This window comes from Podarcis erhardii, assembly GCF_964252035.2.
Source record: "Podarcis erhardii genome assembly, chromosome: 10".
In the NCBI taxonomy this organism is placed as follows: Eukaryota; Metazoa; Chordata; class Lepidosauria; order Squamata; family Lacertidae; genus Podarcis; species Podarcis erhardii.
The window spans coordinates 9,272,943-9,300,312 of NC_138500.1; the positions used below are offsets into that span (position 1 = coordinate 9,272,943).

Consider the following 27,370-nt stretch of genomic DNA (forward strand, 5'->3'; position numbering starts at 1 on the left):
TTAGCTCGCCGCTCTTAGCGGGCGCTTCGAGGGAGGAAGAGCCTGATTGGTTCGCGCTGGCCGTGACGCGGGAGCTTTCCTTGGCCGAAGAGGAGGCGCCTTCTTCGGCGTCGGGTCCTACGCGAGGCCCCGGCTTTGAGGCCTGCACGGAAGGACTGGGAGGCCTTCGCCGCGCGGGGAAGAGGTAAAACGCCAGGCTTGAGTGGCTTCGGAGGACGAAAAGGAATCCAGCCTGAGAGACGGCTGTCGCTCGGTTTTTTTGAAGGGTGTGCGAGAAAGCGGTTAACCGGGGAACCGGGTTTGCTTGCCTGCTCCGCCTCGTGACAAATTACCGCCTTTCGAAACGAAAAAGGGGGGAAAAGTTTAATTTTAAACATTAGGTCCCTCTCGTGGGCCTTTTTTTGCGGGCAGTAGCGTGTGTTCCTGAGCATGTGCAGAGCGCCTCTCAGTCAGCAATTAGAAACCTCGGAAGCCGCCGTATACTCAGTCATAACTTTGGTTCCATCTAGTATAGTATTGCCAGTACGGACTGGCAGCAGCTCTCTCAGGCAGGGAATCTTTTATTTTTATCTATGCTTTTCAGGTTTATACATTTCACTAATTTTACATTCATTTTAACATTTTAAAACTTATTTTGAATATCTTCTGCATATCCTAATTTGAGGCATCTAATCATAAGCCTGCATGTTTATCAAAGCTTCTATATATTTCAATCAAGGCTTGTATTTAAAAATGAGCTTAAAAAAAGGATTTTCAAATGTTTCATGCCAGGCAAAAGACCAGCTGCCTAAAAGAACCTTGGCAAGATGTTTTTCCTCCTAAGACAAGAAGGGCCTCATTGATTTATAGTAGAAAAACAATTCTCAAAGTCATAAAAAGGGAGAATTAAATATGCTGCCCCAAGGCTGAGAAAACACCATTAGGAATGGGGAAAGATAATACTAATGTGCCTCCCAGTAAAATGAGCCAGATCTTCTTTCTAAGGTTGAAAGGCCAGGAGCAAATGGAAGGAAAAACATTTAGCTAGAAAGAAAGAGAGCATTTTTGGGGAAGTCTCTTCTAAAGCTGTTTCTTAAACTAAGAGAGTTAAAAAAGGTTAAAATGTGTTAAATGTTGGAAAGGCAACTGGCTTGGCAGAAGAAGCAGCTTCTTCCTATTTTATTTTGAGGCTGGAGAGGAGGGGGAAAGGGGGAGGTGCAAACTGAAGAGGCTTCTTTTAAAAGCTGTGTTTTATTGAGTTCCTTCCTTTTTACTTTGAAAAGCTTTATTCTTTTAAGAGGCTACCTATGATAAATGTATGAAATATATTAGCTTAAATATATTGGCTTAAATGTAATTATGCAAAGGATTTAAGGAATGCTAGATTCTTATTTCATATGGTTGTAAGAGTTGTATTTATCCTGAAATTAAGTCAGCCACCAGCCCCCCCCTTGCCAGACAGAAGACGCCATCCGGGCAGTCTTGATATATAGTTGTCAGGCATTTTGTTTAGAAACATTAAATGAAGGAAATCTTTCAATGTTTATGTGAAACTCAAGATCCTTGACATCTGTTGAACATAAAATGTAAGATTAAACCATTTGTTTTAGAAGGCAATAGGGCAAGAAGGGCAAGAGGTGAGCTGGTAATTAAGATTCCATGTAAGATATATTATTACTTATTTGTCATTTATATATAGCTCTTTGTCTCCCATATAAGGGCAAGGAAGTGGGTGTATCTTTTGTGGGTGTATCTTTTGTGATTGGCTCTAGCAAACAGCCAATAGGAATTTCAACCAGGCTGATTGGACAGAGGCAGCCACAGGAGGAGCAAAGGGGGCTGGATTAAGGGAATATAAGTGCTGGCCAGAATGGCAGGAGGCCAGGCCAGAGCTTGGTAACCACGTACCACTGAGCCTCTTATTTATTTGTCTGACAAATAAATTACTATTTTAATTTCTCTATTGCTGCGTTGAATATTTCATTCCAGCTAAGCGTTAACCACAAGCAGGGTGCTACAAATTAACTTAATTTGCTCATTTAGTCATCTCCTTTAAATATATACTCTTATAAAACTGCAGGTTACAACAGTGCTGCCAACGTTCTTCACTGTTTACAATTTATCTGTAAATATTTAATAAGCCGTTTCCATTCTTTTATAAAAAGTATGTTATCTTGGTTTCTTATTCTTCTGGTAAGTTTTGCCATTTCTGAATATTCCATAAGTTTTTGTATCCATTCTTCCTTTGCTGGGACTTCTACTTCTTTCCATTTGTGGGCCAGTAACATTCTTGCCAACCTAGCAGTTCAAAAGCACGTCAAAGTGCAAGTAGATAAATAGGTACCACTCTGGCGGGAAGGTAAACGGCGTTTCCGTGTGCTGCTCTGGTTCGCCAGAAGCAGCTTAGTCCTGCTGGCCACATGACCCGGAAGCTGCCTCCCTCGGCCAGCTCCCTCGGCCAATAAAGCGAGATGAGCGCCGCAACCCCAGAGTCAGCCATGACTGGACCTAATGGTCAGGGGTACCTTTACCTAACATTTTTGCTGCTGTAGTTGCAAAGGCAGGAGATCTTTTAACAGCCCTGATGGGGATGCCGGGATTTGAACTTGGGGCTTTCTGCATGCAAAACTGATGCTATACTAATGAGCTAGCAACAGTAGGAACATTAATAAATAGGAACATAGTAAGCTTCCTGATACTCAGAACTTTGGATCCATTTAGCTCCATATTGCCTGCACTGACTGGCAGGAGCTCTCCAGAGTTTCAGGCAGGGGATCTTCCCCAGCCTTGCTTGGAGATGCCGGGCCTTGAACTTGGGACCTTCCGCATGCAAAAGTGGTGCTCTATACCACTGGCCCTTCCTATGAACGTAAATTTAAAGGGACCCCTGACCATTAGGTCCAGTTGTGGCAGACTCTGGGGTTGCGGCGCTCATCTCGCTTTACTGGCCGAGGGAGCTGGCGTACAGCTTCCGGGTCATGTGGCCAGCATGACTAAGCCGCTTCTGGCGATCCAGAGCATCGCATGGAAACGCTAGTTACCTTCCCGCTGGAGTGGTACCTATTTATCTACTTGTACTGCATGCTTTCCAAGTCCTAGGTTGGCAGGAGCAGGGACCGAGCAACGGGAACTCACCCCGTCGCGGGGATTCAAACCGCCAACCTTCTAATCGGCAAGTCCTAGGCTCTGTGGTTTAACCCACAGCGCCACCCGCATCCCTCCTAAGAACATAGGAAGTTGCTTTTTACAGAATTGAACTACCAGTTTATCTACACCAGGGGTTGGCAAGGTTTACTGGCCATGGGCCGGATCACTCCCATGGAGATCGTCTGTGGGCTGGACTGTTGCAGCGCGATGCTGGAAATCGTGTCTGCGCATATCCACGGTGCCGGAAATCGCTTCTGCGCATGCCCAGACGCCGGAAATTGCGCCTGCGCAGAAGCTATTTTTGGCGTCTGTACATTCGCAGTCATGATTTCTGGTATCTACATGTGCACCAGGGCTGGGGCATCTGTGGTTTGGACTCCCAGCTGCCATGAGTTCCAGCCATTATAGGCAGTGGCCAGGAATCATGGGAGTTGTAGTCCAGTATCCTGAAGACTGTAGGTTCCCCTCTCCTGGTATGCCCCGCAGAGGACTTTAAGGTCCATGAATAATCACAGTTTAGAGGTCCCAGGCCCTAAGGAAGTCAGATTATCCTCCACCAGGGCAGGGCCTTCTCAGTGACAGCTCCGACCTGGTGGAATGCTCTGTCCCATGAGACCAGGGCCCTGCAGGATTCAACTTCCTTCTGCAGGGCCTGTAAGACAGAGCTATTCCGCCTGGCTTTCAATTTGAACTTAGCCTGATCTTTTATTCCCCTTCCTTCCCTTCCCCTCCCCTTTTTATGAAGATTACCTGCTCTGGGATCCCACAGCTAATTCTCCCCTGGTCTCCTCGCTGGCCCAAATAGGACTAATTTAGCCAGCTAGCCCTGGTGATCATCAAATGTTTATTGGATGGATTTCCCCCCTAAATTGAATTTTGAATTTTGAATTTATTGTTCTTCGCGTTTCATACTGTATTTTATGCTGTTTTTTGTTGCATCAATTAGGTGTTTTAAATTTGTTGTTAGCCGCCCTGAGCCCGGTTTTCTGAGCCGGGAAGGGCGGGGTATACTGTAAAAAATAAAAAATAAAAAATAATTATTATCTCTGGGCAACTCTTAGTGGTAGCAGCACGCCTGGATTTCATTCTTGGCCGTTCCTAGAGATTTCGGGGATTGAACCTGGAGCTTTCTCGGTGCAAAACTGATTCTGCACCACTGAGCTATGACCATTCCCAAATAGGAATGGATGAAAGTTAAGGAAAGGCCATTCCAGCTGAACATCAGGCAGAACTTTTCTGACATTAAGAACTGTTTGACAGTGGAACAGTTGGAGGTTGTGTACTCAGGCTATTGTGCACCAGGGCAAGACCTCAAGGGCACCACTGGCAACTCTTGAGTAAAATGATAATATGATTTGTTCCTTCTCATCCTCTCTGATTCCTAGCTCTGAGCTCGAAAGAAAATGTCGCTTTATGATGATTTGGGAGTGGAGACCAGTGATACGAAAACAGAAGGCTGGTCCAAAAACTTCAAACTTCTGCAGTCTCAGTTGCAAGTGAAGAAGGCAGCTCTGACCCAGGCAAAGGTACAGTGAAGACTCTATTAGAAATACCCTGTCCTAACCTTGACGAAAATTAAAAGCTGCTTAGAAGTGCTTTTGAAGTGCATTGCTTATGGAATAATGTAAAAATTAGCTAGCCACTGAATTGGAGCCCAGAAATTATAATTGAAAACAGGAATTCAAGCTCTTGGGGTTTTAGATGCTGACCCTAGAGTGTTCTGCCTTAAGCAAACTGGAAAGGTTCGATTTCGCTTCTCAGCATCTTCATCTGAAATTGATATCTTGCATCATCATTCAGTCTCCGGGGGCTGTTGAATGAATCATGTGCATTATGATCCTAGCTTGAGGCAGACCAAATTACTGTAATTTGCAATGTTACATCACCTTCATCTTGTTTCCTGTATTTGAAAATCAGGCTTGAATAGGACAAGGGCATCTCCCAGAATTCGGATTCTGCTAAAACCTGAGCACAAGTTCTGCGCATTTCCCCATCCATCTATTATCCACTTCGGTTTTTGAGAGCGGTATTCTTTTTTTATTTTGCAATTTTTGGGGTGTGACAAGCCTTCCCCCGCCCCGCAAATAAATTGCTTAATGATCTAGGGTGGAAAGGAACACGGGACATTTTGCAGAACAGCAACATTTCTGGTGCTGAGTGAAGTGTCTGCTTGTGATGTTCTTACTTAGCCAGTGTGGTGTAGTGGTTAAGAGCGGTAGTCACGTAATCTGGGGAACCGGGTTCACGTCTCCGCTCCTCCACATGCAGCTGCTGGGTTGACCTTGGGCCAGTCTTTGAAGTCTCTCAGCCCCACTCACCTCACAGAGTGTTTGTTGTGGGGGAGGAAGGGAAAGGAGATTGTTAGCCGCTTTGAGACTCCTTCGGATAGTGATAAAGTGGGATATCAAATCCAAACTCTTCTCTTCTTCTTCTTCTTCTTACTTTAGAGTCAGCGAACAAAGCAAAGCACGGTCCTTGCTCCCGTGATTGACCTGAAGCGAGGCAGTGCATCTGATGAGCGACAAATTGTTGACACCCCTCCTCACGTGGCAGCTGGCCTGAAGGTAAGACTGGAGCTGCTCCGAGGCAAACTGGTCTTTTTTGGGCAGGGGCTCATATAGTGGAATCCTAAATGCAGAAAATTGCCAGCCAGGAAACTGTGAGACACTTTCATCATGATGGTTTCTAAAATGGATCCGTGCAATAAAGGTGTTAAGTGATAGGGATCTTTAAATGACCTTTTATGAGACTAGTGCTGTCACACTTTTGCAAACACGTTAATGTGATAATGCCTTAATGTTTTTAAATCTTAAGTCTCTCGAAGACCTTTTAGGTAACAAGTGACTAGTAAGTATAAATAATACGTACAGTAATAATAATACTGATTATAGTAATAACGTGTTATCTGAATACATTCAGTGGTACTCAACCTTGGGCCCCCAGATGGCCTACAACTCCCATGATCCCTATCTCACAGGACCAGTGGTCAGGGATGATGGGAGTTGTAGGCCAAAAACATCTGGGGACCCAAGGTTGAGAAAGGCTGTAAGATGATTGGTTTGTACCAATTTGTGCAAAACACTCAACAACAGTAACTAAGGGAGGATCAACCAATAAAGTTGTATGAACAGAGTCGGGAAAATATGAATGTTAGCAGGAACAGTGGCTTGCAGACAGCTGCAACAGAGGGTGTTCCAGTCAGCAGTGTAAATGTTAAGCTAGGTCCCCAAATGCGTACGAAGGGGGCCTTTGACAAATTGCCTAACGGTGTGTGTTACCTGATGAGGCACCAAGGAAAGTGTTTCACAGCCTTCGTACCATCTCTGAGTAGCACTGTTTCTAAGTAGCTGCCATATTATTCTCCTAAAGGCACAATACTTGGGTACTCTTGCAGAGATCTCCTTCCCCACAGGGGAGCGCAAGTGGGGAGGGCTCAGGTCCCAGTTGCAGGATTCCTATGGACATCTGGTTGCCCACTGTGAAAACAGGATGTTGGGCTAGAGGGCCTTTGGCTTGGTCTGGCAGTGGTCTTCTGAGAGCCAGTGTGGTGTAGTGGTTAAGAGCGGTAGACTCGTAATCTGGGGAACCGGGATCGCTTCCCCGCTCCTCCACATGCAGCTGCTGGGTGACCTTGGACCAGTCACACTTCTCTGAAGTCTCTCAGCCCCACTCACCTCACAGAGTGTTTGTTGTGGGGGAGGAAGGGAATGGAGAATGTTAGCCGCTTTGAGACTCCTTCGGATAGTGATAAAGCGGGATATCAAATCCAAACTCCTCCTCCTCCTCCTCCTCTTCTTCTTCTTCTTCTTCTGATGTTCTTGACGGAGATAGGTTGAGGTTCATAAGGGAGTGGATGCTCTTGAAGATGTGTTTGCCTGGTCTTTTCATGGCTTACAAGCAAGAGCAGGCACCATGAAATGAAACCAGAAGCAAACTGACAAAGCAGCCCAGTTTGGGTGGGCAAAATAAATACAATACGGGCAATAGGACCCAAAGGGCGCTGGGTGCTTTTATCAGACAGGATTACCGCTTCAGAAAGGGTCAAGCAGACAGTTTTCGTGCAGACTCAGTGCATCCAGGTCCAACCCCAACTCCTCTGGGCGCCATAAGTGGAATGCAGATCTTGGCCTCATCCTGATTGCAGATCAGCATAAGGGCAGCTGTTGACTTTGGTTTTGGGGGAGGTTGTTTTTCTGTATGTTGGGTTTCGAGAGGAAATATTTGGGAAATACTTTGAAAGTGAAATCTGCGGCACTCGAGGAGGCCTCTCACCTGTTGCAATTTCGTTGGCTAGCTTTCATCAGCGCTTCTCCCCCTTCCAATCCCAGGACCCCGTCCCCAGTGGCTTTTCTGCAGGAGATGTCTTGATTCCTTTGGCTGATGAGTATGACCCCATGTTTCCCAACGATTACGAGAAAGTAGTAAAACGCCAGCGGGAAGAACGGCAAAGGCAGCGTGAGCTGGAGAGGCAGAAAGAGATTGAAGAAAGGGAGAAGTAAGTCGTCTGGGCCGTAAACCATCCACCTACATGCTTGTCTTAGCCATTTTGATGGTGTCAAAGTCTTTACAAGCTGAATAATTTTGTAAGACATCAGGTCAGCTGATAATATTTTTCACCTTGTAAATCCTTAATTAAACCTGTGATACAGTTAATTCACTTGTATGGGCACGTTCGCTACAGGATATCATAGGCTCTCAGGTCCTGTTTGTATGAGGAAGTTGGATATCAGTGCACCCAAGTTTTCACCTTTCAGAATAATTTTCCTTGGCATTTGAGATCAATGTACAGTAAACCAGTATTGATTTATTTCTGTGTGAATGGTATCTGGACTTGCCAAAGAGCTGCTTCAAATTGTAAACACTTGGACAGAAAGAAGTAACCCATCATTAATTAGTGTAGTCCTTTAGGGGGGAAAATCAGTTTGTGCCCAGAGTTTGGATAGAAAGGAATTACTCTAATAAAACTGGTAGAGATGGATTCCGTAGGAACTATGCCAACCCTTGCAGCAAAAGAAAAACAGATAGTACCTCTGAAATGCATCTGTAAACATCTCTATTTCGTAATTGTTGTAGGCAAAACACACCCTGCATTGCGAAGTGTGCTCTGTGGATTCCCTGCACCTGAGGATTGTCATCTTAATTTCTGTTTTAATTTCAAGGAGGCGCAAAGACAGGCATGAGGCGAGTGGATTTTCAAGGCGGCCGGATCCAGATTCTGACGAAGATGAAGATTACGAAAGAGAGAGGCGGAAAAGAAGTAAGGAAATCCTAGTCGCGGAGCACGGCCTTGGTTGGACACTGGAATCTCAGTTAGATGTGATCGGTTCTTCCCCTTGCCTGGAGACCAGTGTTGGTGCCCATCAGGTTGTGGCATCTTCTGGGGACCTCTTGGGGCTGCCAGCCTCCTTGTCATGTGTGGTCACCTTTGAACCAGCCTACCCAGGGGCAGCAAGCCATTAGGGGGATGCCCCTAGATAAGTTCTCTGGTGGGCACAAAGAGCTCCCTGCAGCCCTTGAGAGCAGACTTTTTTTGTTGGCAGCACTGTAGCAAACTGCTGCTGCCACCTGGTTAAGTCTGCTCATGAGTGAGTGCAAGAGAGGGTACGCAGTGGTGCCAAGCAAGGAGCTGGTTAGTGCTTAAGGACTTGCTGAGAACAGAAAGTTCAGGGTCTATCAAAAGCTGGAGCTGCTTTTCTGCACCAATTGTGGCTGCTGATTTATCTCTCTTTTGTATAGCAAGGGTGGCTTCTCTCCCACCACCCAGACCAGACAACCCCATCATGTCCTTGATGCTATCAGTGTTGCAGCCCTCCCCACCCCAAACACACACAATGGGTTTTGGTGGTGGGGGAGAGGCAGGAATGGTCTTTTTCTCTCTCCCAGTAAAAATCCTTTGCAGCATCCAGTGCTTAAACGACAAGACGTTCCATAGATTTTGGCGATGACTTTGAAGGTCATGGCTTGCGGAAGTCTTCCATGTAGCCTTGGTTCTGAATCTGTAAAAAGGAAATGGCAGTGAGAGTGGCTGTGGGGTTTAAAGCAAACCCTGATTTCTGAGCGTGCCATTTAAATTATCACCGGCATTGCAGAGGCAGCAATGGAGAAGTGGGAAATAGGGGACCACCTAGACATTTCCAACTATCAAAGTTTTCTTCAAATTTACTCCGCAACTCTGGGTATAGGGCGGTATATAAATTCAATAAATAACAATAATAATTTTAAGTTGCCAGCTTTAGTTGGGCTTCCTTCCTTTTGGGAATTGGAAATAAATAACTTTGTAATGGAGATCTTGCAGAACACAGTTCCCAATTGTAGAGGGCTTTATTGCTTGAAGAAATATGCTCTCTTGTGCTTCTCGGCATCGTGTCATCTCTCTGAGCTGCACTTTTAATTCCCTGGCTGACTTTGAGCCATGTTACCAAACCTCTGGGTCTCTTCCTCCCATTATGCTCTCTTCTTTTGCTGTTGTGCAAGAACCCATTTCCATTGGGATCGGTATTGGCAGATGCACAGGACAGGTGACTGGTCGCAGAGTATAAGGAGGCCTTTATTATGCCCCAATCAACTGAGCAAAATCACCCTGGCGGTTTCTTGCCGGGTGTCTTATTTCTGGCGTGGAACAAGCTGTGCCAGACCTTGGGGTCTGAAGCTTCTAAAAGGGGGCTCTGTGTTTTTCTCACACACATTTTGAGGAAAGGGGCACCTGGTGGAGCCATATTTCCAAAGACCCTGGGCCTATAACTTTTAGGAGCCAGGAGTGGCAGAAACCAGCAGCAAAGTGATAGAACACCTACACACCTCTCTGATATCCCACTCCCTTCATATCAGCGGCAATGTGTCATCAAAGTTTTCATTCTTTTGGTTGGTTGTAGCCTGGGCCTTACCAAGGCAACTCAGTTTTGGGTTGTAGTCCAGGACATGCTGAGTTTTGGGGATGCTTTCTGGCTCCAGGTGCCTCCCTAGGCAATGATGCTTTTATCACTGAAGTTGAGTGCATTGAACTAATAATAATTATTATTATTTTATTTATACTCCCCAGCCAAGACCGGACTCAGGGCAGCTAACACCAGGTATAAAAACAATTGATTAAAAGACAACTTAAAAACAAGATTAAAGTACAACATTAAAATGCAGCCTCATTTCAGTAGAAATTCAAATCAAAAACTTTTTGGGGATGAAAACGTCAAATCTTCACCAAGGCCAACTATCCAGACTGGTCCTACGTGGGCTAGAAAAAAGCCAGGGAAGTCCCCAAATAAGAGTTCCATCGCAGAAGGAGAAAGGAAAGAGGGGGAGTGGATCAAGTTATGCATATGTGGTGTAATATATCTTTATCCCATCAGCACACACGCCTAGCCTGTTGAACTTCCAGAAAGACAGTTACGTTGAGTCCATTGCAGCAAAACCAAGGAAGAGTCTCTAATTCTTGTGACACCTATTAAGTCTTGCAGATTCCTGCATTCTTTTTCATGCAATTGTTTCCTTTCACAGGTATGGGAGGAGCTGCCATCGCACCACCTACTTCTTTGGTTGAGAGGGACAAAGAACGTATGTTTAAATTATTATTATTTTTCTTTGAAGTTGCTAATGCCATGGCTTTCAAAAATGTCTTGCCTTCAGCGGATGCTTTCCAGGGGCACCAGGCTGCTGTGGATGTCTGCCACAAAACCCCAGGGAACTGCAGATAATATGAGGACAAGCTGTAGGGATACTCACTTGGTTTCTGCAGGGCCCTGGACCAGCCTCTTGGGCCTCTCCATCACCTTGTGCAAACTGAAATTTATTCTTCACAGGCTGCAAGTCTGTGTATGAGTTGTAGCCTTTTGGGCTGTTTGGAAGGGGTGTTCACGTGAATGAATTCTCCCTGCCAAAATGAAAATAATCCCCACGTACAGAATGCTAGCACATCAGGAAGAATGCTAGGCTAGAAAGACATTTTCTCCATGACACGTTAGGTTTTTGCATGTGTAGGAATCTCTTTTTTGGAGTTGGAGGGAGAGCATTTATTTTACGACAGCTTCCTTCCACCCCAACTCATAGTCCAAAACGGTACAGTTGAGACAGTTTACCATAGCTGCTGTCTGTAAGAACTAGGCTCTAGTGACTAGTCTGCTGTGGCAGCAATGGTGCTAAATAGAATGGGAAACAGCCTTACTAGAAAAATTAACCAATAAACTGAAACTGACACGGGGACAAATAGTAGAAGACGCCTTCACCCCGGTATGGCTCCCCTTTATCACATACACAGCCCAACAAGACAGTGACAAAAATCCACCAATGGCATACAAATCAATATGGCTAACCTGATCCAAAACACCCACCCACCCCACTCACACATGAAAACAAAGACCACCACAGCCAACCACAAATGAATAGCCACACCCTCGGCCAACCCCAACCTCTCTCACCACCAAAGGAACACAAGTGAACCTGCACAAGCAACGCTGACACAAAACCTCACATATATTAAGTAAAATAGAAACATCACCACCCAACCCCAACCCCACTCATCTTTCCCCCTATTCTTCCTAATGTCTCAACAAATGAAACCGATTTGTAAAAGAAAAAAAAGTTACATAGAAAAAAATATGAGAGAGAGACATTGCACATACCTTTGTAAATCAAGAAAATCTTTAATAAAAATACACTTTAAAAAAAATAAAGAAGAGTGAAAGGGTGAGCAAATGCTTTTTGAGGTGGCACCATGTCTGCCATGACTGATCTTCTCGATGACACACACACGCCGGATAGGCCTCTAAATGACTCCAAAGTAGCTTGGAAGTCAGCCTGAAGATTCCCGTGCTAAACCTGGCAAGTGTGCATGAATGTCATTGAAAATGCTTTCGTCTGAAAGCGTTACTCAGTGTGGCGCTTCCTCACTGCTAGCAGCAGACTGCACTGTGGCTTGTGTGAGCTGACAGGGCTTAAAAAAAACTACACCTTGGGTAGCCAGTTGCTACCTTAGCAGTTGAACGCCAGGTGTTTCCACTTTGCACATTGTGTTAGACTTGGGTGGTTGCATTCTTCACAGCCATGTTCACGCACCTATTGTGGTCTAGGTCGGAGGAGAGAACAACTGGATAATCTGTAAATAAGATGGGCCCCTCTTCTGTTGCTTCCATTTCTCAGAATGGGTGGGACAGAGCTTTGCTTAAGCCATTCATCCCTGTTGTAATAGCAAGAGCGGTGGTACATTGTTGGGAAATAGACCATGGGTCTCGCACAAGGTAGACAAGAAAGTGAGCATGAACAAGCCAGTGAGGGGCTTGCTCTCCTAAGGAACGTGGGGTATACCAGCAGGCTGGCAGAGCCTTGGGACTCTGAATTTACCCATGGCAGCTTCCTGGGATTCTTGGAAAGCAAGGGGAGCATCTTCTGTTTCTGACTCCTCCGGGTCCAGTTATCTGGAAGTGAGCTGCAAAGGTGTGTGTGCAGGTGTGATGGTTGGGGAAATGAAGCAGCTCATTAAATGTAGCCGTCGAGCTGAGTTGTGCAGAAACAAGTTGATGTTCAAGGTTGCGTTGTGGTTTTCTTTTTACCGGTAATCTTGAGAAATTCTGCACTCATCCATTAGGTGGCATATTATTTATGCTGGGTGGGACGCGGGTGGCGCTGTGAGTTAAACCACAGAGCCTAGGACTTGCCGATCAGAAGGATGGCGGTTCGAATCTCCATGACAGGGTGAGCTCCCGTCGCTCGGTCCCTGCTCCTGCCAACCTAGCAGTTCGAAAGCACATCAGAAGTGCAAGTAGATAAATAGGTACTGCTCTGGCAGGAAGGTAAACGGCTTTTCTGTGTGCTGCTCTGGTTTGACAGAAGCGGCTTAGTCATGCTGGCTGCATGACCCGGAAGCTGTGCGCCGGCTCCCTCGGCCAATAAAGCGAGATGAGCACCGCAACCCCAGAGTCGGTCACGACTGGACCTAATGGTCAGGGGTCCCTCTACCTTTACCTTAGGAAAAAAATGGATGAATGGGGGATTGTCCCCACCCCCAGTTGTATATTTATTTTGAAGAATTTGTCTATTCTCTTGTGCTGATTCTCATGGCACCACAGCCCCTTTACATTGGACCTCTCGCTTGCCATTACTAGCTTTGAATGACATTTGCGCCGGATCAGGTGTTTAGCGGGCAAGATAACGGAGATGTGGGAGCTGGAACTTACAAGGCTGTTCAGTTATCTGTGCAAGCGAGTCAGGAAACGCATGCTGGCCATAATGGAAATGCATGGCTTTTTGTGGTTTTTCGGCTTAATGTTGAACGTCCCACTTCGCTTCCAGCTGTATCGTCGTCATTCCCGTATGAAGAAGAGCCCAGGCCTCGCGGTTCATCATCATCCAAAGCAGCCATTCCTCCCCCGATGTACGATGAGCCCGAGAGGCCTCGATCCCCGACAGGACCCAGCAATTCCTTCCTTGCTAACATGGGGTGAGCGAATGCAACCATTTTGGCACTTCCTACAAAATGCCAGGAGGGGGCAGTGGTGGCCAGTACTGGGGAGCCACCCTGCGACTTCTGCATGCGCAATGGCATGTAAATTGTCATGCACCTTCTAATAACTCCAGTTTTGTTGTTGAGGTCAAGCCCAGTGTCCAAGAGGTGGAGCTACAGTTCTTAGTAGCAGTTCTGGGACTCCCCTTTTCTCGAGCGAAGCTCTCTCCGGACGGAGAGGCGAGTGGTTGCGCAACGGCCACATAAAGCAGGGAGATAGTTTGGGGACTCTGCATGCGGGCCACATGCTGTCTGCTGCTGATTTCAATTAATTTGGCATCTTGCAGCACCACGAGCCCCAGTGGCTGCTTACCTGGGTCTTGCAAGCGGCAGGGGCTGGCGGCGGTGGTGGCGGAGGGACGATGAGCAGCGTGCAAAAGGGGCTGCTTAAAATGGTGGCTGCTTGAGCGCTGCTGCTGCTGCTGGCACCAACAAAGCCCAGCCCCCTTCCTCCTCTAGGCAGGGCGGGGAGAAGCCAGGAGGAGGGAGGGAGGAGGTGCTGCCGCTATATGAGGGATAGGGAAAGAACGTGCGCGCTGGCGATCCATGCAGCAGTTCCAGGACTGTCCACAGGCCGGATCCAGAAGGCAATTGGGCCTGATCTGGCCTGCGGGCCTTAGTTTGCTGGCCCATGGCCTAAGATAACTGAATTCAGCTCCTGACCTCAGAGAGGGGCAGATTTCTTTAGAGACCTGACATTGACTTTAGCCACCAGAGCTCCTTGCGGGCTGCAGTTCCATAAAACTACACAGGAATAGCTGTCTGCAACGAAATGCAGTCTGCAACAAAATCTTTCACTGTGTCCCTCACAGGCATGTTGATTCTCCTCTGCTCCAAGACTTGGGGAACTGCCTTCATAGGCTGTATATGCACTTACTCCTTCCCCTCCCTGGTGCATGAGATCATGCATGCACTTGTTGCTGTGTTGTCCAGGAGTGGGGATGTTGCTTTTTGTAGGGCTGTGGCGGTCGAAATCCCCATGATGGGGTGAGCTCCCGTTGCTCGGTCCCTGCTCCTGCCAACCTAGCAGTTCGAAAGCACGTCAAATTGCAATTAGATAAATAGGTACCGCTCCAGCGGGAAGGTAAACGGCGTTTCCGTGCGCTGCTCTGGTTCGACAGAAGCAGTTTAGTCATACTGGCCACATGACCCAGAAAAACTGTCTACGGACATCTCGGCCAATAAAACGAGATGAGCACCTCAACCCCAGAGTCGCTTGCGACTGGACCTAATGGTCAGGGGTCCATTTACCTTTACCTTTAATTTATACTTATGGATATAATGGCTCCGGCCTCCTGCCTGCAATATGCTTGAATCTTCCTATAATGCACATACGATCCTGCTATTCCTACAAAGTCATTGGCACTAATTCAGCTTTGAGGAGATGGGTGACATCAGGCATGGAGTTCAGCTTCCTGACTTCCTGAAAATCTAATGCTGGTTTTACGATGTGGCAGGGAAAAGGGGTAGAATCCCGAGGCAGTAGAATAGACTGTACCCTTTCAGATTGCAAGTGGTGGCTCACAGTTTGGTACGCTCCCCAGAGAGAAATATCCTTCCAGCTAACAAACTGACATAGCAGATAAGTTCTGTTTTACAGCATTCTTTCTGATCTGCTGTTTAATAATAATAATAATAATAATAATAATAATAATAATAATAATAATTGCACAGAGCATTTTCTTCAAGGATTCATTCAAAAATGGATTCCCTTTGCCTGCAGTCTGAAGTGATAAAATTCATTCTGCTATCTTATTCTGTTTCGTGTATAACTTAATTAAAAGAATAAATAAATTAAAGCTCCTAGCCCTTACAGATTCAAATATACTTGAAATCACCTGGGCAATGCTTCAGGAGAAACAAGGAATGGGCAATTAAGATTGTCAATGTTTTATATACTTCCTTTCCCTTTGTTGTGCTTATAATATTATAATAAACCATGCAAAATGTTTAAACAATAGAGAATAAATTATGAAAAAAGAACAACATTATGAAAACTTGTCTTATGAACAGTTAGCTTGGAAATAAGTTTCTCTTCGGACAGTCTATCACTGATGATGATACAGTTTTGCTTGCTACCCTAGTTTAGTGAACAACTGTAGTTTGCTTGCGATATTTCAGAAAAGTAGCTGAATCTTGCTTATTCCCTGGGTGTATTCATTTTGCTAAACGTTTCTAGATAAATCTCGGGGGCTGCTGTGCCAGTTACCATTTTAGCATTTAATGCTGCAGAGATCTGATCCAACCCCTGACTAACACATCCATTCTATCGCCTGGTTTGCACGTAACGCTAAGCTGAAATGTGGCTTAGCAGGAATGAGCAAACACACTGTCTCCCAGAGAGGAGATCGTTGCTTCTTTGCTGCCCCTTGGTAACTTCGTTAGCTCCTTGCACCGAGCCAAGTTACAGTTTGGCTTAGCGTTTGAATCCAGGCTCCTGCCTGAAAAACCAGAAACTTTGCCCTGTAGTTTGTAGCTGGTGGTGTGTCTGGCAGAGCTAAACCACAAGCCCAGGTTCAGATGACTTACTAAGCCAAAACATGGCTCATCTCCTCATAGCGACAAAGCGGCTGCAGTGTCCTCATTTGGAGCTGTACGCTTGCTCCTCCGTGCCAAGCCAAGGTTTAGTGCTGCAAACGAGAGCTGTGTGATTTCCCAAGGGGTTGCCCACTCAACCCGACTCTGTTTCATCTCCAGAGGCACAGTGGCGCACAAGATCATGCAGAAATACGGCTTCCGAGAGGGCCAGGGTCTTGGGAAGCATGAGCAGGGCTTGAGCACGGCGCTGTCGGTGGAGAAAACTAGCAAGAGAGGTGGCAAAATCATTGTCGGTGATGCTGCTGATAAAGGTAATTTGGGGGGACTTCTCCGGAGTAGGGAATAACAATGTTGACAGGTGGGCAGCAGTGCTGAGTCAGAAAGGTGGGGTGACCTCATGCTGCACAGACCAAGTGCTGATCATGGGGGAAACTTAATAATTAACTGCCCTCTTGGTTTCCGTTCCTTTAATCAGCCTTGCATTCCCCTTTGTGTCCACCTGTAACAGGCTTAACTGAGGCTTATCTGCTTAAGCCTTTTCTTAAAGATCAGGTTAGTTCCTTGCTCTTGGGTGATTATTTGCCCCCTCGGGACTTAAGAAGTGCTGCAGAGCCTTTGGTCTGACAAATGGAAAAGTTGTGTTGCCATCCATCTGCAGTGGTATGCCTTGTCCTTTTCCCTCTGGGCCAGGAGGTCTCCAGTAGGAGTTACTGCTTCATACAGGCCCCATAGAGCCTTACATTGGGGATGCTTTTGGGTTGTAGTACTTCGAGACATCTGAAGGCAGCCCTGTTTAGGGAAGTTTTTAATATTTGATGCTGTATTGTTTTAACACTTGATTGGGAGCCGCCCAGAGTGGCTGGGTAAACGCAGCCAGATGGGCGGGGTATAAATAATAAATTATTACTATTATTATTATTTGAGAGTGTGATGTTCTCGGTGCTTTTTTCCTAGGAAAAAAATGCTGGTTCTCACCAACAAACAGGGGCATAGGGCCAGCGCATGCGGGAGCAGCGTGGCTGGATATCAGGGCTGGGCAGTGAGGACAGGATAGCTGCTTGATGTTTCCTTGCCTGCCCATCTGCCTATTGGTGAAGAGATCTCCCCTGCCTGGGCAAACACTAATCAGGCTTGGAGAAGGAGGTGCGATGCTCTGATGGGGTCCAAGAGCCCTCCCACCTCACCCCCCTCAAAAAAATGTGGTGGTCCTGAATACCATTGTGTACTGCCAGAAAAAAGGCACTGGTTTGTTGTGTTTTTGTATAGAGTGGTACCTTGGTTCTCGAACTTAATCCGTTCTGGGAGTCCGTTCCACTCCCGAAACCATTCGAAAACCAAGGCGCGGCTTTGGATTGGCTGCAGGAGCTTCTTGCACTCAAGCTGAAGCTGTGTCGGATGTTCGGCTTCTGAAAAACGTTCACAAACCGGAACACCTACTTCCGGGTTTGCGGTGTTCGGGAGCCGATTTGCTCTGCAAATAAGCCATTCGAGAACCAAGGTATGACTGTATTCTGTTGAAAGCTGCCCAGAGAGGCTGGGGCAACCTAGTCAGGTGGGCAATGTACAAAAAAATAAATTGTTGTCCATGGTGGGTGGGTGTAATTAAACCTAGCAACCATTCCCAAAGGTGGTTTTACTCGGATTGAAATTGATGGAGCTAACTTAGACATGCTCACTAATTTCAGTGGGTCTGCTCTGAGTATAACTTAGCCTGAATAGCTCTATTGGTTCTGTTCTCTATGGTCTGAATACCCACGCCAGATTCCTAGAATCACAAGAACATCCTGGGTCAGGATTAACCTAGCATGTGATTGCTCACGAAGTAGCGATCCGGTATTTAATGTTGCCCTGTTCCTGCTTGCTTTCTTCCTTTCTGCATAGCAGATGCCTCCAAGAAATCGGATTCAAATCCCTTAACAGAGATCCTAAAGTGCCCTACCAAAGTGGTTCTGCTACGGGTGAGTCCCCCGTCCCCCCCAATCTTTTAATTCGTGTGGATTAAGCCTCTGGCTGGTATTACAATACAGTGGAACCTCTACTCACGACCACAATCCGTTCCGGAGGCCTATCCTTATGGTGAAACGGGTTGCAGGTGCAGGCAACAATTGCATGCTTCCGCACATGCGTGAACGGTGATCACCGCTCCTGTGCATGTGCGAACGGTGGCAAACCCGTCGGTTACTTCTGGGTTTGCCGTGGTCGCAACTTGGAACGTCCACGAGTGGAGGTGTGGCGATCACACAGGGTCCCCGGACGTTAAACGGTCTATTGATTCCTGTGCCACCACTGTGCTCGCTTCCTTGTTGCCACCAACCAGTTACTCTCTGGTAAAACACTTGAGTCCAGACAGTTGTTAAAAGTGAACCAAAAAAACTAGTTTATTTTACAAACATTAACAAGTTTATGGTTTCTCCAATGATATTCCTGTCAGTACCTTTAGTTTCTTTGCCGGCCTATGCCTTCCTAATACCTTCTGACTGATTATCTCAACTGTTTGACTGACTCCTCTTAACAAATTCTCTCACTCTCTCACACCAGACTAGCTCAACCCACAGACTTATCTTCTCTGCCTCTTCTAACTCCAGACTGTCTTCTCAACCACCCTAACTCTAACTCCTCAAAAAAACCTCGTGCTTAAACCTTATACACAGTTAACTCTGCCCCCTGGTTAGTTATTTTACAATTAGTTAACCCATTCCCAATGAACCCAGTATGATGTCACACACCTAGGAGGGCAAACGCCACAGGAGGCAGTTATAAGTAGAGGTTCTACTGTATGCAAGGAAGCTATGGCTCATAGGTTGCAGGAGAATGTTCTGTGGACTTTTTGCAGGATTGAACATCCATCACCAGAAAGCGATCAGAAAACTGCTCGGCTGTGTGAGAGGATATGGATGAACAGGGGTGCTCTATAGTGGGCCTTCAGTGAAAATATTTAAACGCCTTCTGCAGTCGTTGCCCAGCATTTGGAAAACAAAACACACACCCTAGTGGGGGAACCAGTTGTGTTTTCAGCCTAAAACAGCGTTTACACCAGCTTGGGGCTTTCCACATGTTTTGGGTGCCAACCCCCATAAGCCCCAGCCAGCAAACTGGTGGGAGTTGCAGGCTGAAACATCTGAAGCCAGCACTCAATGGTTGTGACATGGCATTTGTGGGGGGCACAGGGGCAGTTGCCCAGGGCACAAAATTGTTAAGGGCGCCAAATTTTAACACCCGGTGCTGCCTCATTACAGCTGTGTGCTTCCGTTGATTCTTCTTTCATTATATCTGCAGCTGAAATCGCCTGCAGACGCTGTTAGGCAGTTGAATGCACACGCGTACTCGGGACAGCTTTCCCCGCTCGCACCCCACTTCCGCTCAGCCCTGAGCTCAGGCAACCCACGCTATGCCACTGGCCCCCTCTTCAATTGGATTTTTTTCTTTTTTGCAGAATATGGTCGGAGCTGGGGAGGTGGATGAAGACCTGGAAGGCGAAACCAAGGAGGAATGTGAAAAATACGGCAAAGTGGGGAAGTGTGTCATCTTTGAGGTATTAGTTGGCATCGTTTTCCATAGTTTCCTCACACACACACACCCCCAGCAACAAATATGTTATAAGCACTGCACAAAAACAGAAGCAAGAGAATACCTGACAGGGGCTTACAACACATTAAAAACACAAAACGTTGGCAAGAAGGAAATCTGTGCAGATCTAAAGTTACTCCACCATGAGCTGAAAATCTGCAGAGTAATTACCGGTATATAGTTATATAAATGCCACAATTCTATAATTTCATTGTACATTGATCAAAACACATATATTATATAGTTAAGAAAATACTGGCAAATTATATCAGTTACCAAGAGGTTGGGTTGTTTTTTTTACTAGAATGCAAAATAAAAGGCATGCCAGTTCTGTTGGAAAAACTGTTATTTGTTTGCATTCTTGAACCCAAGAGTAATTAATAACAGGTAATTTTTGTGTATGACCATAAAATCTGGAGACTGATTTTCTCCCCCACGTTGTATGGGATGAAGCTATAGACCAGTCTATTTTTTTTTTCCCCTCTTATTCTTTTTTATTAGTTATTTCCAAAAAAACACACAAGGTAACACACAAATACAAAGAAAATACACAGAAAAGAAAAATTAAAAATAATAAACAGCAATTATCATTTCCATATCATCCATATAACATAGTCGTCTCTTACGGGACTTCCTTCAGCCTGTCCGTAAATCATTCGAAGCAATAAATAAAATTACACGTTTCATTACTTATATTGTCATTATACCGATTCCTAATTCCTGTTTGCTTTGCACAATAACTCTTAGTCTTTCACAGTGCGTCTCTAAATCCCTTTAGCGTTATTTGCCCTTCACTAATACATTCCAGATAATCTACATACTTTTCCCAATCTTTGGTGAACACTTGGTCTCTTATGTATCTAACTTTTCCTGTTAATCTATCCAACTCTGCGTAATCCGACAACTTAGATCTCCACTCCTCCACCGTTGGGGTTTCCCGTAGTTTCCACTTCTGGGCTAATACTACCCTTGCTGCCGTAACCGCATAGTATACCAATCTGCGATCTTCCTTTTTTATCTCTTGTCCTAATATCCCTAGAAGAAAGATTTCTGGTTTCTTTATGAATGTGTACTTTAATATCTTCTTCAATTCAGTGTGTACTTTCTCCCAAAATTGTTTCACCCTTCTGCACTCCCACCACATATGGTAGAAGGAGCCCTCTATGTCTTTACATCTCCAGCACTTATTATCCACCTTATACATTTTTGATAATTTCATGGGTGTCAAGTACCACCTATAAAACATCTTCATAACGTTTTCCCTTATCGAAGTACACGCCGTAAAGTTTACCCCCCCTTCCAAAGTTTCTCCCAATCCTTAAACTGTATACTATGACCTATATCCCTTGACCAATGGATCATCACCGATTTGACTTCCTCGTCGCCTAAATTCCAGTCCAACAGCATCCTATATATCTTAGATATAATTTTCACTTTATTATTTATTATTTCTGTCTGGAATTTTGAGTCTTTATCTGCATAACCTCTTTCTTTGATATCTTTACTAAACATCTGATTCACCTGATGGTGATGTAGCCAATCGTAAACATGTTCCTTTGTTTGCTCATACGGTTTTAGCTTCCATTTCCCTTCAACCTTAGTTAGTAGCTGATCATAAGTTGCCCAATTGCTTCTCATATTAGTGGTTTTTATACTCACTACTTCGAGAGGTGAAAGCCAATGTGGTGTTTTCGGCTCTAACAGATTTTGATATCTTTCCCAAACTTCGATTAGCGGCCCTCTAAAAATGTGATTTGCAAACCCCTTGTGTACTTTCCTTTTGTTCTTCCATAAATACGCGTGCCACCCGAATCTATTATCGAAGCCCTCTAAGTCGAGCAGCTCCGTATTCACCAATTTTACCCATTCTTTTATCCAACATAAGCATGATGCCTCATAGTACAGTTTCAGATCCGGCAGGGCAAAGCCCCCTCTTTCCTTTACGTCTGTTAGTAATTTGAACTGAATTCTGGGTTTTTTGCCCTGCCATATAAATCTTGAGACTATCCTTTGCCATTCCTTAAAGATTTGACTCCCTTTGATTATAGGGATGGTCTGGAATAGAAACATCAACCTTGATAAGACATTCATCTTGATTACATTAATCCTTCCCCAGAATGACAATTTTAGCCCTCCCCATTTCTCTAAATCTTTCTTTATTTCCTTCCACATCGGCTCATAATTATTTTTGAATAAGTCTATGTTTTTGGGTGTTAACCAGATGCCGAGATATTTGACTTTTTTGACCATCTCTATCTGCGATTGTTGTTGGATTGTTTCAGTTATCTTTGGGTCCACGTTTTTTCCTATCATTTTCGTTTTTGTCTTATTTAATTTAAAGCCTGCCACTTCTCCAAATTGTTCTATTTCCTTTAATATTTCCCCTATTGCCGTTGCTGGTTCTTCTGTCATTATTACTAAGTCGTCGGCAAAGGCTTTGGTCTTATAAACATTCTGTCCTACTGATACTCCTTTTATATTCTCGTTTTGTCTTATTGAGTTCATAAGGACCTCTAACACAGTTATAAATAGTAATGGAGAAAGCGGACATCCTTGTCTTGTTCCCTTCTGTATCCTTATCTCCTCCGTCACCATATTGTTTATGATCAATTTGGCCTTCTGCTCTGTGTATATTGCTTTTACCCCATTAAAGAAATCGTTACCCACATCCATGCGTTCTAAGTTCTTCAACATAAAGTTCCATATCACGTTATCAAATGCCTTCTCAGCATCTACAAACACCATTATAGCTTGTTTGTCAGTCCTAACAGACAGGTATTCTAGCATATTAATTATATTTCTTGTGTTGTCTCTCATCTGCCGACCTGGCAGGAATCCCGCCTGGTCCCTGTGAATAATTTCTGATAGCAAAATCTTCAGCCTTCTTGCCAGAATTCCTGCAAATATCTTATAATCTGTGTTTAGGAGTGAAATTGGTCTGTAATTTTTAACCTGGGTTGGATCTGCATCCTGTTTGGGGATAAACGTAATATATGCCTCTTTCCAGGTCTCTGGGGTTTCTCCTTTCTTTAAGATATTGTTCATAATCGTTTTTAGAGGTCCCACCAAAATAGATTTCATTTCTTTGTAGTAGCCGGCTGTAAATCCGTCAGGGCCTGGTGCCTTACCCCTCTTTAAATCTTTAATTGACTCCTCTATTTCCTCATTTCCAATTGGTGTATTCAAACGTTGCTTTTCCTCTATTGAGATTTTTTGCACCCTTTTATCCTTCAAGAATCTCTCTATCCTCCTTAAACCAACTTTCTCTTGATCTTTATACAAATTCCTATAATAGCTGAGGAATTCGCTCTTAATTCCTTTGGGGTCGGTTCTTTCTACTCCCTCCACTGTTATTTTATTAATTACACCTTGCTCCTTCCTTTTTTTGATTTGCCAGGCAAGCCATTTGCCTGATTTATTCGCAAATTCAAAATTTTTTTGCCTTAGTTTTTTAATGTTCCATTCCACCTCTCTATTTATTATTATAGCAAACTGGGCTTGTAGAATTTTAATTCTTTCCTTCGCTTTTTGACAATTTGGTTTTTGTGATAGTTTTTGTTCGTTAACCATTATCTGTTTTAGAATTTCCTCTTTGTTTTTCTCTCTATTCCTATTTTTGATTGCATTCTGTTGGATAAAGAACCCTCTTATTACAGCCTTACTCGCATCCCAGACAACGCTATCCTTTGTTCCTTTATCACCATTATCTTTAAAATAATCTATCAGTTTTTTCTGTGCCTTTTCCACAACTTTCTGGTCATCTAAAAGGTGGTCTTTTAATCTCCATCTGAAGGTTCTTGTCTCTAGGCTTTCCAGTTCCAGCTCTGTTGGGCTATGATCTGAAATTACTTTTGGTCTTATTTCTATTAATTTGACTCTTGGACACAGTTCCTTTGAGACCCATATCTGGTCTATGCGCGACAGCGATTGGTTAGGCTCAGAATGAAAGGTGAATTGTTTGTCAAGCGGGTGTCTGAGACGCCAGATGTCCACCAGATTACAATTTTCTACCATGGAAAAGAAGGTTTTTGGTAACTTTCCTTCTTTGCTTGTTCCTTCTCTTTGTCTATCCATTTCTAGTGAAACAACCCCGTTCATATCCCCCATTAAGATTATTTTTTGGTCCACAAATTCCGTCAACTTCTCTTCTAATCTTGTAAAGAATTAGACCAGTCTAATTAAGATTCGCATGGCTTTTCCTTGTAGAATTTCAATGCACAACTTTTCTGAGTTCAGCATATTTAATCAAGGAATGTGACATCCTTCTTTCTGAACAGTTAAAATTGTGCTTCACTTGTATACATCTGGCTACAATCTTCAACTGAAAATATTGCCATGACACAGCATACCTTTTGACCCTGGAGTTTGAGCGCGGACAGATGTTTCTTGGTTGTTTGGCTGTCCTGTAAACTTTGCTAAGCTGGTTATTTCCCAAACCACCTGAAGCCCTTCAGGCTAGGGCAGCACAGACTGCTCTTTTCAGCATCTGTCGTGCGTCATCCTGGCAGCTGCCAAACAATCCGATACTGGTTCATACAGTTGCTCCAGTTTTACATATCTAATCTGAAGTGTGTCAAAAGTCATCTGGCAGGCAACCTGAGTCAGTTGGAATTTTGAGCTGAAAGGAATCCTTGGGGATCACTTGCTCCGTGTCCCAGAATGCAGACAGAGTTTGTTGTGTCTAAATTGAGAGAGCCAGTGTGGTGTAGTGTTTAAGAGCGGTAGTCTCGTAATCTGGGGAACCGGGTTCGCGTCTCCGCTCCTCCACATGCAGCTGCTGGGTGACCTTGGGCCAGTCACACTTCTCTGAAGTCTCTCAGCCCCACTCACCTCACAGAGTGTTTGTTGTGGGGGAGGAAGGGAAAGGAGAATGTTAGCTGCTTTGAGACTCCTCCGGGTAGTGATAAAGCGGGATATCAAATCCAAACTCTTCTTCTTCTAAATTAACGCATGGCAATCTTTCATCCAGTCCCTCCATTAAAAATATATATAAATACAACAAAAACGCCCACCAAAATCTATTTATTTAGTACATTTATATTTTCACCTCTCTTTGCAATTGTGTGTTTGTTTGTTTTACTCAGATTCCAGGGGCACCTGATGATGAAGCTGTGAGAATATTCCTAGAGTTCGAAAGAGTGGAATCGGCAATTAAAGGTAACAGTCTAATAACGACCAGTCCAGTACTTAGCTCCTTATATAATATTTACATCAATATCCCACCATTGCTTCAGGGGGCTTAAGGTGGCATATGTGATTCCCTTTTCCATTCCCCATTTTATCCTCACAACAACCTTGTAAGGTAGGCTAGGCTGGGAAACTGCAACTGCTCCGAGGTCACCTGGTGAGCCGAGCGGGGTTTGAATCGTGGTCTCCCAAGATCATAGTCCAACTTCTGGCCCTGAAGTCCGTGGAACGATAAATTCAGTTCCATTTCTGGTTGTGGCAATATAGACTTAAGATGTGTCTCTTGAGCCTGGACTGATGCCCAGCGGGTAGACATTATTCTATGTTTCTCTTTTGCATGACGCAAAGTCACACGTCTCAGTAACCGTCAGCCTCAGTCAGCTTTGAAGCACACACGGGATTAAACACCCAATATTAGTCCTCCCTCACTTACAAATGTTAAAAGCATCACAGGACCATAGTTTAGAGGTCCCAAGCCCTAAGGAAGCCAGACTATCCTCCATCAGGGCCTTTTCAGTGATGCCTCCGACCAGGTGGAATGCTCTGTCCCATGAGACTAGGGCCCTTCAGGATTTACCGTATTTTTTGCTCTATAAGACCCACTTTTTCCCTCCTAAAAAGTAAGGGGAAATGTGTGTGCGTCTTATGGAGCGAATGCAGGCTGCGCAGCTATCCCAGAAGCCAGAACAGCAAGAGGGATTGCTGCTTTCACTGCGCAGAGATCCCTCTTGCTGTTCTGGCTTCTGAGATTCAGAATATTTTTTTTTCTTGTTTTCCTCCTCCAAAAACTAGGTGCATCTTGTGGTCTGGTGCTTCTTATAGAGCGAAAAATACAGTAACCTCCTTCCATCGGGCCTGTAAGACAGAGCTTTTCTGCCTGGCCTTTAATTTGAATTCAGCCTGATCTTTTATTTCCCTTCCCTTCTCTTCCCTCCCCCTCCCCTTTTATGAAGATCACCCGCTCTGAGACCCCACAGCTAATTCTCCCGTGGCCTCCTCGCTGGCCCACGTCGGACCAATTCAGCCAGCTAGCCCTGGGGATTATCTAATGCTTATTAGATGGATTTACCCTAAATTGATTTCTGAACTTTGAATTTTATTGTTATTCATGTTTTTATACTGTATTTGATGCTGCTTTTACAATTAAGTGTTTTAAATTTTTTGTTAGCCCCCCTGAGCCTGGTTTTTGAACCGGGAAGGGCAGGGTATAAATAAAAAATTATTATTATTATTATTATTATTATTATTATTATTATTATTATTATTGCCCAGCTTGAACTGAAATGAAATGGATGCCCTCGTTAGCGTAATCTAGTGAACTTGACTTGGTTCTTCTCCCACTTTTTTGCCCAATTTCTTATAAGAAATAATGTTTCTCTGGCTGGCGAATTGCTCTCTCGGCGTTTGATGGGCATTAAAAATATTATTATTATTATTCCAGCCGTTGTTGACCTGAATGGAAGGTACTTTGGCGGACGAGTGGTGAAGGCATGTTTCTACAACCTGGACAAATTCCGAGTCTTGGACCTTGCAGAACAAGTCTGATTTTCCTGCCCCCCACCCCACCACCCGGAGGCCAAACATAGATGTATCATGCCAGGATTCTCATGTTCTTCAACTCCATCCTGGGATTGCAGCAAGAGACAGCGTTGTTTAGAACAAACTGGAACTAAGTCCTTGAATGGATGTTTCTTGTTCGTTGTGTTGGACTGTTTATATTTTATTGTGGTAGAAAATTCCATAAAGATAATTGCCCGTTTTTCTTTAAGATCCAGCTGTTCTTTGTTTGCCTCCTCAAGAATCCTCCTGTAATTTGCAGGTGGGGCAGTGTTTTGTGCCCCCGTCTTTCTGCTGACTGGTACTACATGAATGCGCCCTGGTGCCTGCAGGGGTTCTGTCCTTCCCTCGCAAAGCTCTGGTCCCCTTTCGCTTCCACTTAAGCAGCAGACCACAGTTCACCTTTAACCAGACAAACCTTGCATTACCTGTTAAAGCCGAGAGCGAGAGAATTGAAGCACAGAAAGGGAAGCATGTGAGGTTCATTTCATATTAAACTGTGGTTTGGTGTTACGTCTGAACCAAGCAAGATTAATCAGGAAGTTGGAAACAGCGGAGTGGGAAATGGGCCTATTTCAGAACCGCTGCAGCTTAGAATAATAGAATTGTAGAATTGGAAGGGACCCCAAGGGTCATCTAGTCCAACCCGCTGCAATGCAGGAATCCCGGCTAAAGCATCCCTGACAGATGGCCATCCAACCTCTGCATAAAAACCTCCAAGGAAGGAGAGTCTTAATTCCCCTCCTTTACTGACGCACACCCACCAAACCCAAAAGTCAGTTGCCCTGTTGTTATCTTTTCATTCAGCAGCCTAACAGCCCACGGATAGAAGCTGTTCTTTACCCTGTTAGTGCGACTAATCAGGCTTCTATGTTTTCTGCCCGGAGGGCAGGAGATCAAGAAAGC

General features: G+C 44.7%; 1 protein-coding gene and 1 long non-coding RNA gene across 13 annotated transcripts in view; one reads left to right on the forward strand and one right to left on the reverse strand.

Annotated features, from left to right (window-relative positions):
• Positions 1-26,675, forward strand: RBM17 (RNA binding motif protein 17). 3 transcript variants are annotated; one of them, XM_081880096.1, is made up of 12 exons: positions 1-184; positions 4,512-4,652; positions 5,574-5,690; positions 7,455-7,621; positions 8,286-8,383; positions 10,618-10,674; positions 13,405-13,552; positions 16,313-16,464; positions 18,038-18,111; positions 19,587-19,685; positions 24,805-24,877; positions 26,349-26,675. In XM_081880096.1, the coding sequence occupies exons 2-12, from the start codon at positions 4,530-4,532 to the stop codon at positions 26,450-26,452; spliced, it is 1,212 nt and encodes a 403-aa protein (XP_081736222.1). In that variant the 5' UTR covers positions 1-184; positions 4,512-4,529; the 3' UTR covers positions 26,453-26,675. The 3 variants fall into 3 exon arrangements, with proteins under 3 accessions (XP_081736222.1, XP_081736223.1, XP_081736224.1); XM_081880097.1 differs by lacking the exon at positions 1-184 and having other exon boundaries at positions 4,493-4,652; XM_081880098.1 differs by lacking the exons at positions 1-184; positions 4,512-4,652 and adding an exon at positions 5,201-5,318 and having other exon boundaries at positions 5,576-5,690.
• Positions 9,042-27,370, reverse strand: part of LOC309352028 — a 215,669-nt gene continuing 197,340 nt past the window's right edge. For 9 of the 10 annotated variants that reach the window (XR_014161018.1, XR_014161019.1, XR_014161020.1 and 6 more), the window contains exons 2-3: positions 10,011-10,127; positions 9,042-9,122 (exon numbers count right to left, since the gene is read on the reverse strand). This is a non-coding gene — a long non-coding RNA (uncharacterized lncRNA). Of the gene's footprint in view, positions 9,123-10,010; positions 10,128-14,684; positions 14,744-27,370 lie in introns of those variants that run through there. The other variant, XR_014161027.1, reaches the window with a different exon arrangement.